Genomic DNA, 12,706 nt, shown 5'->3' with positions numbered 1-12,706 from the left:
GTGAGCTTCTGCAATTTAATGCACAAAAATTTAAGATGAGTCAAAAGAACAAGGAGAGTATAAGCTCAATAGCATTTTATATAACAAAATACCAAGCAGGAGAAAAATATTCTTGGATGTACAAACAGCAGCATTGAATACAAACTATGAGGAGATTTTTCTAGCATTTTCTGAGGGATTAAGGAGGCCATGTTTGGAAACTATATGCGGTTACCATGTTATGAAGAGGATACAGAAATGGAGAACAAAAACAAGCTATGACAGTGACAGGACTGAGGGATTTCAGTCATTTTTAAAAAATAGACAAATCAAAGAGAATTGTGGGGTACAACTACTCCCTCAAATGGATGGATTCATAGGCTTTCATCCCAGAGTATGATGTCTTAAAGTTCTGCTTTACCCTGTAACATTGTGAGTGGATTGGGAGCTTTCTATTAATTTTTTAGTGCAGCCTTAGCAGTGGAGCCATTAATCCAAATCAGCTGTGATGTTTTAGTCCTTTTTACTCAGAGATTGCAAGATTGGGATAAATATTTCAAAGATACAGGTGATGCAATAATTTCTAAAATATAGTTCCAAAACTCCAGGCAAGTTTTAATCAGGTGTTTATTTTGGTCTCCACTGTCTCCTCTATTTAAAATAAGCTGCTCTATAGCATTTACTGCATGGATGAATTTGTTTATTGAAGGAGAACAGATCAGTTGCAAGAGGATTAAGACTCTATTATCAAGACAAAAAACAAAACAAATATATTGAAACTTCGTTTACACCCCAATAAAGACAAAGCCCGCCCTTCCTCTGACTGTGGAACTGGCCTGTACCTCTGTGATAAATTATCACCTAGAGAGAAGAAATCTAAAGAGATATCGTTAATCACAGTTAAACAATTCACAGAGAGAAAAAGAAAAAAAAAAACAAAAAAACAAAAAAACTTACTTAACATTACTGTACTTTACTATGAAACACTTAAATATGCCACTAAGGATGTATGTCTAAATTAAAAATAAAACTAAGACTTGACTTAGCTTAATAGATATGAAGTGAATATATTTCTTAATAATGGAGTCAGAGGAGAAATGAAAGTTCAGATGGCAAACTATTCTCTAGCATGTCTCACATGCTACAAGGTGATCAGTGCAACTAAACTGCATGTACTTTTACAATATTGCCTCTGTAATAGTCAACAAATAGATGATTGATGCAATGAAAGGCGGATGACATGAAAATTACTTCATATTTTGACCAAAGGTTACAGACTTGCTCATATGGCCTATTAATTGCTGTCCTTTTTAAGGAACAAAAATAATAATTCTAGTATGAATGGGGACGTAAAGTTCCTGCAAACATATAAACAATTTCTCAAGGCAATTTTATGTAATTTAAGAAAATTGGTTTTCCTTGAATTTCAAGTAAAGACATTTAACCAAAACAAAAAGCACAAATGGAATAATCTGATTCCAGTCTCATGTTCAGAGATAATTTGAACCGCAAAGAAAAAAACTGAATACAACGCAACTGTAGACTTTAACATACCTTCATGTTAAATAGGGGGAAAATCGGAGGCAAATTAGTTAATTGAACTTTTTCAATATTTTAAACCACATGTTCGGTTCAGATGTTTAATTCTGTTCAGAGTCAAGTAAAAAGAACCAGCAAAAAAATGAACATGTAACATCTGACTTTAAAAACACAGAGACACCAAATGAAGCTGTGTATGAAAAGCCTAAGTTTGTGACATTTGTCCACTGAAATCTTTTTCTGAGGCAAAGTAAAAAAAAAAAACAAAAACAAAAAAAAAACACTACTTTTTTGATGGTGTGAAATAGTTTGCCATCTGACTACAGGAGAGGATGAAGAAATTTCAAGGACAAACTAGATCAGCCTTTACCTCGGGGCCTCTGTTTCTCTGCATCATAGATCATTACAACTTCAGTGACCTGGAAGAGAGAAGGGAAATTCTACTAACTATGTTACCAGGGGAGTGATACAAGCAGAGTAGAACAGGCGGGTTTCCAGCACTCAGTCCACAAAGCACAATAAAATGCCTGATGTAGCCATCAATACTTGTCTGTCACAGCACAATGCAAATAAACTCCAGTAAAGAGCAACACTTCCCATTTATGAAAATTCTAATTGAGTTAATTTGTTCCTAGCAGCTAAAGTATAATCACATTTTTGCTTATTTAGGACCGCAACAAACTTTACCACCAAAAACATTGATAAAGTAGAGTTACGGTTGCTAACCTGCATATCCCACCAACCAGACCATAAAAATAAGGAAACAAACAATTAAATCATTCAACACCCCTTTTCAGTATGTACTACTTCTCAATCTCAACTACCTTTCTTCCATAACATGCACATTTCCACCCTCATCCTGAACAAGGTAGCCTTAATTCCAACTATTTTACTGACTAATATAGGATTTGTGTAGCTTTCCTGAAATTGTATTGTATGTAGTTCCACACATGCTTATGCCTCTCTGTGGAGCATGGTGTCCCTAAGATAAGACATTTCTGTGATGTTTAGGCAAAGTTATGCCAGTGATTGTTGTTTTAAATATGGAAGTGATTAAAATGCCAAATTACAAAACTGGTGTTAAATCTGAGATGTTATCACATATGCATTGAGAGAGAAGCTTAAAGTTTTTGAGAACTGTGATCATTTAAGCTGTAGGAAAACAGGATAAAAGTTCAAAAAATGTTTCCTTGGCAAACACTGGTAACTATTACACAGAAAAGCCAATTGGCCTCTCAAGAGTTATTATGAAAAATTTATATTGAGACTAAATTCCATAAAATATTAAAGAATGAAAGCTTCTTGGAGCTGAAATTGATGCCTCCATTTTATTTTGAAATACTCTGAAGTACAGACTCTCCAAAGTACTGTACAACTAGTACAGAACACATGCATGTATTAAACCGAGTTCACCCGTACTGCTTTAGGGCTGATTATTTTCAATGTTAATAACCCCTCTCCAGATTTTTCAGAATAAAAATTCACTGCACAATTAAGGTGATATGCACAGACTAATCCCAGGGGTGCCATTTATTTTAATACCAATTTTAAAGGCAGGTCATATGGCCATTTTCAAGTTAAATATAAAAATCAACTAGAAAGTTTCCAGTTTCATAACAATCTTGTGGCTATTCCTATATCATTACATCCCAACTTCTGTGAAAGATTCCAGTCATGTTTTGGAGATGCACTCACTTGTAGGTATATTATTGAACTCTGCTGATTCACGTTTGTCATCATTTAGAGCTGGTAGGCCATTTGGCAGCATGACAGCAAGCCATAGTATTATTTTGACACATCTGTTCCGCTGGTCTGTTCGATACTGCTTTGCTTGGTTTGAGTCCTACTTGCCATACTGGTCAGTAACAATTCCCAGAGATCTCTTGGAATCAGAGCCTGCCTTTTTGTGTTGTCTTAGCTTCTAGTTTTTCAGGCTGCTATACCTGTAATTCTGTATGCTCTTGAATGTGTTTTTTCCCAGAATACGGGATCCCATATTTCTACAGGTACTTAAATGACTACACACACAATTCTTGTCTTAAGAATGCTACCTTGGCTCTTCACATTCTATTTTAACTATGAAGTGCTTCTACTTACTTTTCTGGCACTTACACTCAATGGTTGTGGCCTCCTATATCTGATGGAACTTAACCCTGTATCTCCCAAGCCATCCAGGTCAGAATTGGAAAGCCATAAGTCTGCGAGAAGAGCCTTTAGAAATTATGCCCCACCAACTATGGATTCCATTCCCCATTTTTATTTGTAAACTCAGTCTGTTGCAGCTTTTCAAACTAAAGAAACATCTATTAGCCATTGGTGTTTATAATTTTTTTTTTTAAAAAGATTGTTTTAACCAACTTTCATTGAAAAACATCATGATACCACTTGAGAAAGATGGCTACATAGATGCTTTGGGCTGCTGATGGAATTTAGAAAGATAGGTGATTTAAAGGTGAAGATGGTGACAAAAGCATTTTGGAGTTAGGGCGACCAACCAATAGCCACTGTAAATCTCTTTGCTTTTGACATTATGACCAATACAATTGACATGAACAGTCATATAAAATTTATACTACTCCACAATATTTTTAACTGAACTTAACATACAAACTAATCTTTGAACCTTGTAACGATTTACCTATTCCAGAAAAAGTCTGACAATAAAAGTAGAAATAAATGTGCATTTAAAGAAGTCATATCTGGACATCTTCATTCTATATTGACTTAAAACTTAAGCTGGCAAAATTTCAAGAAAAGGATGAGTACGAAATTGCATGAATAGTAGTCTGACTCTAGAAATGAGATTCTGAAGACCGAAAGGACTCCGTTAATTTTAAAACGGCATTATGAAACCAAAACAATGTCAAGTGGATCACCAAAAAGTCTTTCACCAATTTGCTTACTTGGTAGAGGACAGAGACCTGTGGTGATGCTAATTCACTGAAGCACCTGCTGTTCCAAAAGCAAATGGAAAGTTTTCGTAATCAAACTAAGGTACACTAAAACAGCAGCTGAAAGGAGGGTGATAAGTCAAGTCATAATTAAACTTGAGGGTTTTTCCTCACCCCCTTTGAAGAGGGGAGAGAAAATAGTATCAGGAATAGCTAAACCAAAGGAAGCAGGGGAAGGCGCATAACAAGTTGTGCACACGAGGGCAAGAGATCTGATGAAAAATGGCAATTGTGCTGCAAAAGTAAACATTTACTATACTTTACCACAAAACACTTCAATATGTCTCTGTGGAAGTTTGCCTAAATTAACACTAAAATTTAACAGCTTAATGAAATCAGAATGAAGACGGGGGAAAAACATCTTGTAACCAGCCGATGCTTGCCATGACGATGAATGACTCACCACTCCGAATTTCTTGAAGTATTCCCTGAGCTCAGTCTCGCCACAGTTGTGAGGGATCCCACCAACAAAAATTTTATTTGATTTATTGTTATCACTTCTGGGTCCTTTCTGCTAAATCAAGAGGGATAAAATACTGTTAGTTAGAACTGTGATAAATACTGTAGCATAATCTTCCTCCACTGGTACATGAAGGTGGGTTGCTCTAATTCATTTTCCATTCTAGGACTAACAAAGTCACAATTCAAATTGAAGTCCACACTTGGAAGCCACCCATTTTGTTTCAAATGGAGCAAAAGTGTGTTCTGGATTCATTAATTTGGTACGCTTAGCTATAACTTGGTGTCCTTTGTTGGTAAGGATGGAGAACTGAGGGCAATGTTCTGAAAGCATTTATTTATTAATTTCTTAATTAGGCAGTATTAACCAGCAGGTTGTGGGTTGTGCTGGGATAGCATCCTCTTAACCTTAAGGGGATTTTTAGACACTATCATTTACATTCTTTCAATCCACAAAAGTTGGGTAATTAAAATATTACTGATGTCATTAGAGAAACTTGAATGTTGATCAATCAATCGCCCAAATGAAGATGAACATCTGTAGTCGACCTGGACTGTACTCTACCTAAATATTCCCATGGCTATTGAAGGCACACCCCCCCTTTTTTTTTTTTTAAATGAGAGCTACTTACAGCCTAGAAGGTGTCAAAGCCTATCAATTGTTGACTTTATACTCAATTTCAGCAACCATGAATTTACAAGCCAGGTGGACTTTGTTCACAATCAGTGGAAGACTAAACATGTCATTCTGGGAAATCAAGATACGAGTCCAAGTAAAACAGACTTCATTAAAGTAACTTTTTCATGGATTTCTACAATTCTGGGTTATTAGAACAATATTTTTTTGGGGGTGCAGAATACTGGGTAACAGAGAATTTACACTGATTGGTCCTAAATTGTAGCCTGATGGTTTCTACTTCCGTTTATTCGCTTACAGGATAGACATTCAGGATAAAATTTTCAAAAGTGGCTAAGCGACTCAGAACCACAAGTCATGTTAAAAAGGTGATGGACACACATCTCAATGGAAGTCTAAAGGACTCCTAAGGCATTTAAGTCCTTCTGAAAATTTTACCCAAGTGCATCTATTCCCACAGCCATTTCAAATATAATGCCTGTATCATTCCCTTATCTAGAGTATATCATGAACTGTTTAATTTTCTTCCTCTGAGCACAAACACCGTTCATTTTCTTAGAAACTGGGAACTGAAAAGAAAGGGACTATTTGCAGTACTAAATATTTATAATATTGGTAATATAGTTTTTTTTATAATGTAAGTTATTCCAGTAGAAACCAAATATCCCCATCATATTCCCCAAGTAGACAGATGCAGCTTACACCAAGCAATTCATGTTCAGGATTTACTGTTCCTCAGAAACAGAGTTTGGATTTGGGGACAATTTATACCTTCAAGTCAGCGGCACTGCTATGGGTACCCGCATGACCCCACAGTATGCCAACATTTTTATGGCTGACTCAGAACAATGCTTCCTCATCTCTTGTCCCCTAGAGCCCCTACTCTACTTGTGCCACACTGATGACATCATCATCATCTGGACGCATGGAAAGGAGGCCCTTGTTGAAATCCTGGTGGAATTCCTCAATTTCCACCCTACCATCAACCTCAGCCTGAACCAGTCCACACAAGAGATCCACTTCCTGGACACCACAGTGCAAATAAGTGATGGTCACATAAACACCACCCTATACTGGAAACCTACTGACCATTATATTTACCTACATGCCTCCAGCTTTCATTCAGACCACATCACATGAACCATTGTCTATAGACAAGCCCGAAGATACAACTACATTTGCGCCAATCCCTCAGACAGAGACAAACACCTACAGGATCTCTATCAAGCATTCTTAAAAACTACAATACCCACCTGGAGAAGAGAAGAAACAGACTGAGAGCCAGAAGGGTACCCAGAAGTCACCTACTACAGGACAGGCCCAACAAATAAAGTAACAGAACGCCACTAGCCATCACCTACAGGCCCCAACTAAAACCTCTCCAGTGCATCACAAAGGATTTACAACCTATCCTGCAGGACGATCCCTCACTCTCACAGACCTTGGGAGAAATGCCAGTCCTTGCTTCCAGACAGCCCCCTCACCTGGAGAAAATACTCACTAGCAACTACACACCACACAACAAAAATACTAACCGAGAACCCAATCCCTGCAACAAACCCCGTTGCCAACTCTATCCAAATATCTATTCAAGGGACACTGTCATAGGACCCAACCACATCAGCCACGCCATCAGGGACTTGTTCACCTGCACATCCACCAATGTGATATATACTATCGTGTGCCAGCAATGCCCCTTTGCCATGTACATTGGCCAAACCAGACAGCCTCTACACAAAAGAATAAACGGACACAAATCAGACATCAAGAACTGTAACATTCAAAAACCAGTAGGAGAGCACTTCAATCACCCTCAACACTCAGACTTAAAAGTGGCCATTCTTCAACAAAAAAACTTCAAAAACATACTTCAACAAGAAACTGCAGAACTGGAATTAATTTGCAAACTCGACACCATTAAAAGGCCAGAATAAAGACAGGGAGTGGCTGGGTCACTACAAAAAGTAATTTTCCCTCTGTTGATACTCACACCTTCTTGTCAACTGTTGGGAATGGGCGACATCCACCCTGATTGAATTGGACTCATTAGCACTGACCCCCCCACTTGGTAAGGCAAGTGCCATCTTTTCATGTGCTGTAATATATATACCTGCCTATTTTTCCCTCCATGTATCTGATGAAGTAGGATTTTAGCCCATGAACGTTTATGCCCAAATAAATGTATTAGTCTCTAAGGTGCCACAAGGACTCCTCATTGTTTTTGCTGATACAGACTAAGACGGCTACTCCTCTGAAACAGAACTCAATTTATAGACTTAGCCATAAAGGAAGACTGAAAGGGACATCAGTTGATTAAAAAAGGCTAGTCAAAAATGGGATCTCAAGAATTTGGCTATAACTGCAAAGATTTCATCCTCATTTTGTGCCTTACATGCTCACTCATAGATTTTACAAGTTACACTATCTGAAGAATAGGAAAAAAAAGTAGATGCTAGACAAACAGCTACTTTACCAGTTAGATTAAACACACACACACAGCCAAGAGACAGAACAGTACTAAAATTAAACTAGTAAAATAAATAGATTTCAGAAAAAAATACATTCAAAATATAGCAGAACTTTAAACAGAGCAACAATCCAGTTTTCTTCCCCAAAAAGGTGGTGGTGGAGGTTAAGCTGTGGTACAAAATACCTGATGCTACTACAGTATAAGAAACAAAAATAAGTTTTTCCTTAATTCATCCCCCCTACCTTTCCTCCACCTCCCACCCCCCAAAACCCTTACGCAAGTGTTGATGAAATTCTTGAACTTGGTTTGGCTCCTGTAAATCAGACGTAAGAGCTAATTCAGATTTAGCCTGTTTGAAATTTCACAAAAGCATACAATTTAACTTCTACTCTATTTGGCCTTGCATAGTCACAGACCTTCATCACCACCATTACCCACATTCAATCATACTTGATTCTTGTCAAAGTATTTCTTTGATTTCCATACTCTGGCGTGTTGTACACCCAGCAGCAATCAGTAGATATGTCACGTCAGTTAAAACCACAAGAATCTTTGAATAAAAGACTTAGTAACATAACCAACAATTCCAATGAGAGCTGCACCCCCTACGAAAAAACCACTCGGCTGTTAGAACTAATATTCTGTTGAAGCAGCACGTATGAAAGTAAACTCCTTCACACACCATAATATAAAATGTAGTCAGCTTTAATTAAGAAGGTATCTGGCCTTAATACCAACTGCTTACTGTGCTTTATGCCAAGACTTCTGCATTTCTCTCTCAGTTCCTAGCAGGTAAAAGAGCTTTCTAAAATTTACGTAAGATGATCAGGAACTGAGAGATATACCAACATGATATTCATGATGTGTACGGGGGAAAGAGCACAGGCTGCTAGCCAGGAAGACCTTGGAATATATCTATCAGTATGCTTTAAGGATCTCTCCTTACCCATCCCTCCTTTGGCCGTGTTCTTTCTGGTTGCATTCCCCGAGGTGTACATGGCTTTGGATCAATCTGTAACAAGTTCCAAATTGGTCAGTTTTAAGTGTGCAGAATATTTTGCGCTAATAAATGCATTCAAAGCACCTGTGGATGCCATTCTCTAAATTTAACACTTCTGATAAAAGTTACCCCCAGATTACACATTTTGGAAGGAACAGTCATTGAATTAAACATAGCTTGAATTATTCATGCATCAACCACCACCCAAATTACTTTTAAATTCACCGATTTAAAAAAAAAAATTAAAGACCTAGTCATATTCTAAATAGTTAAAACCAAAGTGACAGGTAAACTTACATTTCGGCCATCTAATGTATGTGGTCTGCTGGCCAGTACTGTTCCCACGCAGTTGGGATCTTTAAATTTGACAAATCCAAACCCTCGAGATTGGTTTGTTGTTTTATCTTTCATTATTACGCAGTCTACAACTTCTCCATATTGGGAAAAGTAGCTACGGAGAGTTTCTGTTAAAAAATATGGTATTAAGCAGAACCAGCTACTAAAGAGTATAGCTTTTAGTAAAACTGACATGTCTAAATCTTCTAATATGCACTTGCTAAAACCTGGCATTTGATTTGTATCATTTAAAGAGGACATACTAGCCGTGTATCTGAAAACAGAAGATGCTCATTGTTTTAATTCCAGTCAGGCAGATGGAAGAAAATACTGCAGTAAATTAGTTTTCAAAACAGAGATCAGCTATTTCTGAGTCAGCACTTTAAGGGATGTCAAAACCAACTTTTCCTAATATCAACCAACATAACCAGGGAATATAACATTTCCCAAGATCCTTGTCCAAGAGATATGAAAGTGACATAACGTAAAGATGAATAACACAGTCAGGACAGAAACGTAAATGCAAAGTTTCTTTACGGGAATTCTATTACCGTCATTCATTAAAAAGCAACAAAATCGAAGATAAGTAGTAAAGACTCAATTGAATTTTCCAGAGATGTTACAACTACATTACTTTATAAGAAAATATGAGGTATAAAGTTTTGTCCTTTGTAATATTTTGGTATAATGGTTGTAGAATACATAACTTACCTTGTGTTGTACTCCAGTCTAGGCCACCCACAAACAACTTTCTGTAATTCAAACAAAATATTTTGGTTAAAGTCTGAGGTCTGAATCAAACAACATGCATTATTTTAACTAATAACATACACAACCTGTTCATGCCTTCATCTAGCTAATGTAGTGTTTTAGCATACTTTGAAGAACTCAAGGCCTGTTACTCAATGAAGATGCATTTCTCCTTTGCTTTTAAGTTTCCATTTTTATTTCAAGATTATCTCCAGATATGTTACATACTGTTAGTATAGTGAAAGATTTAAAAACACTTAAGTATTATTTCTTCTGCACCCCACAGGTATAGGATTGCACGTTTATACCAAGAATATATTTTATTCTGATTTGAAATAGCAGATAGGAAATATGCCAGAAAAGCAGAAGTCAAATCAAATATCTATAGCTTTGACATTCATAAAGGAAATATATGCCTAACAACATTAAAATATCCAGAAGAAAGAAGACAACACCAAATATCTTTACTTATCTACTTTTTGGGGCCAAGTGGGGTTGTTCATGTGAAAATCCCCATGGTTCAGAGAGTATGAGCAAGGATCTAGTCATCATTTTATTCCCGAGTTAAGGGTTTGAAGTAGTGCGCAGGATCTTGCATGGACCCTCTAAGAATAAGCTCAGAGAACCAGTGTGACTGTTTTAATAAACCCATTAAACACTGAATGATGAATGCAACATACAAAATTGTTAAGAAGGATAAACAATCCAACTAGATAACATGATTTTAATAACTGTAGAGTATCCAATGGGATATGTAAACACTGCAAATACTGGTCCCTGTATCCCCTTTGTAAGAATAAATGTTATAGCAGATTTCCCAAGTTCTCTAACGTACTTCACTTTACTTTTCCTTCTTCAAGGGATTATCTTTAAAACTACTGGTGTATGAAAATTTATTCCACCTCAATTACTAACGTTATCTTGTACCAACTTCCAAATGTCAAGTAATAAATGCGTACACATAGGGAAATGGCATAGCAAATTTCTCGTGTGCCATATGGTAAAAGCTCAATGGGAATCATGACTAAATGACACATGCTTCACTTTAAAGCATGTTGAACTAGACGCCATAATGAAAAATTCAGGCATCATTAATTCCAATCACCTGGAACTTCTGTATATCGCTTTTCCTTTGACCTAATTATAAACTTAGAGAATAACATCTGAATTTTCCCCCACTCTCAAATCAGAGAGCTGGAGTTGGTCCTTTAGGTGAGTTATACTCACTTGTCTTTGGGCTCCCCAAAATCAGAAAGAGACAAAGTCAGACCCAAAAATCCATAAAAAGAAATTCTTACATAGCAAACAAAACATTAAAAGTGATTATTTATTTGCTACTTATATGTTGCTACTTCACTTATCTTGGAAGACAAGTCAGATTCATTTTTGGTTACTGTCAGATTCTAGTTAATAAATGAAAGTGAAAGGAAAAGTAACAGGTTAAAAACTGCAGGGGAAAGTTTAGTTTTTAAATGTGTACTGGCATAAAAAACAGGGAAACATTTTATTGTTTGGTCTTTAGGTCTTGGAAAGCTCATCTTCACAACAGCTACATAATTCTAGGGAAAATCTAACCTGACAGTATCTCAATCAAGTTGTTTGTTAACTGCGGTGAAAACTAAAGAGCAGTGAAGTTAGGCTCTGCTAGTTACAAAGTCTTCCTGACAGTCTACAAAAAGATCCTTCTGTAGCTAATTTTTGAAACACAAAATTAATGATTAGCAGTCTAAGTCTGCAGACTGCACCATTTTTGTATGGCAGTCTCTCTGCTTGAAGAATAAATGCAAGATATCAAATAAAAGTGGAAATTTATGCTAATTTGGTTATATCTGAAGAGAGTCTTCTCCTAACAGGCTCTTACCATAGTATAAAACTATCTTACATACTGCTACCCATTACCATAGTATCTGAGCACCTTCCACATAAAATCAATAGCAAAGATTTCTGCTTCATGGTAATAGAAGAGAATGCCAAGGCCTTTCACACAAGGAAAATACACAGTCTAGTAATTCTGTAAACTTTGCTGTGCAGTCAGCACATCATGTTTTGTTTGATCCTACTTTAGATATGAGGTTTTTAAAAAAAAATTACTTGAAATTAACGAGACTCAGACTCATTAGTAAGTTCTTAAATTATTTTAGTTTCCAGAAATAATTTTATATGAAATGCGACATTCAAAAAAGATCGTGATGTAATAAGAATGTGTTTCCTAGGAACCTTCAGGCACTAGGTAAAGAAGACAAGCACATTTTAACTAACTTATGAAAAATAATATTGCTGCAGTTGAAACCAAATGGCAAACGTTAAATTGTGTGATCCCTCACTTTAAAAACAGAACACAGCAGGTCAAGCTTCATCTCGTGCACTGAACATCTGGAATACTAAAATATGGTATTTAGTTTTAGTAAAATTGTCACAATAGGTAGCTTTGAAATGCATTGCTTAGGTATGCTGGCTGGTCAGAATTTGTAGTTTTGTTACAAAGACAAGAGGCATGACAGTGACATACGTATTCATACAATGCCTTTCATCTGAGTTCATTAAGGTGTTTAATAGTTATTAATCCACCTGTGATTTGAGAAATG

The 12,706-nt window shown here is 36.5% G+C and overlaps 1 protein-coding gene across 5 annotated transcripts in view; it reads right to left on the bottom strand.

The window, feature by feature from the left end:
- DAZAP1 (DAZ associated protein 1) overlaps nucleotides 1–12,706 on the bottom strand; it is a 35,688-nt gene that overhangs the window by 16,450 nt on the left and 6,532 nt on the right. For 3 of the 5 annotated variants that reach the window (XM_039515317.1, XM_039515319.1, XM_039515315.1), the window contains exons 2-6: nucleotides 10,083–10,123; nucleotides 9,333–9,499; nucleotides 8,982–9,047; nucleotides 4,873–4,983; nucleotides 1,889–1,937 (exon numbers count right to left, since the gene is read on the bottom strand). In XM_039515317.1, coding sequence (XP_039371251.1) covers nucleotides 1,889–1,937; nucleotides 4,873–4,983; nucleotides 8,982–9,047; nucleotides 9,333–9,499; nucleotides 10,083–10,123 — 434 coding nt within the window. Of the gene's footprint in view, nucleotides 1–1,888; nucleotides 1,938–4,872; nucleotides 4,985–8,981; nucleotides 9,048–9,332; nucleotides 9,500–10,082; nucleotides 10,124–12,706 lie in introns of those variants that run through there. The other 2 variants (XM_039515316.1, XM_039515320.1) reach the window with 2 other exon arrangements.

This window comes from Mauremys reevesii, linkage group 26 (assembly GCF_016161935.1).
Source record: "Mauremys reevesii isolate NIE-2019 linkage group 26, ASM1616193v1, whole genome shotgun sequence".
Taxonomy (NCBI): Eukaryota; Metazoa; Chordata; order Testudines; family Geoemydidae; genus Mauremys; species Mauremys reevesii.
Note: the sequence above shows the minus strand (reverse complement) of the source record. Positions and strands in the feature narration are given on the sequence as shown.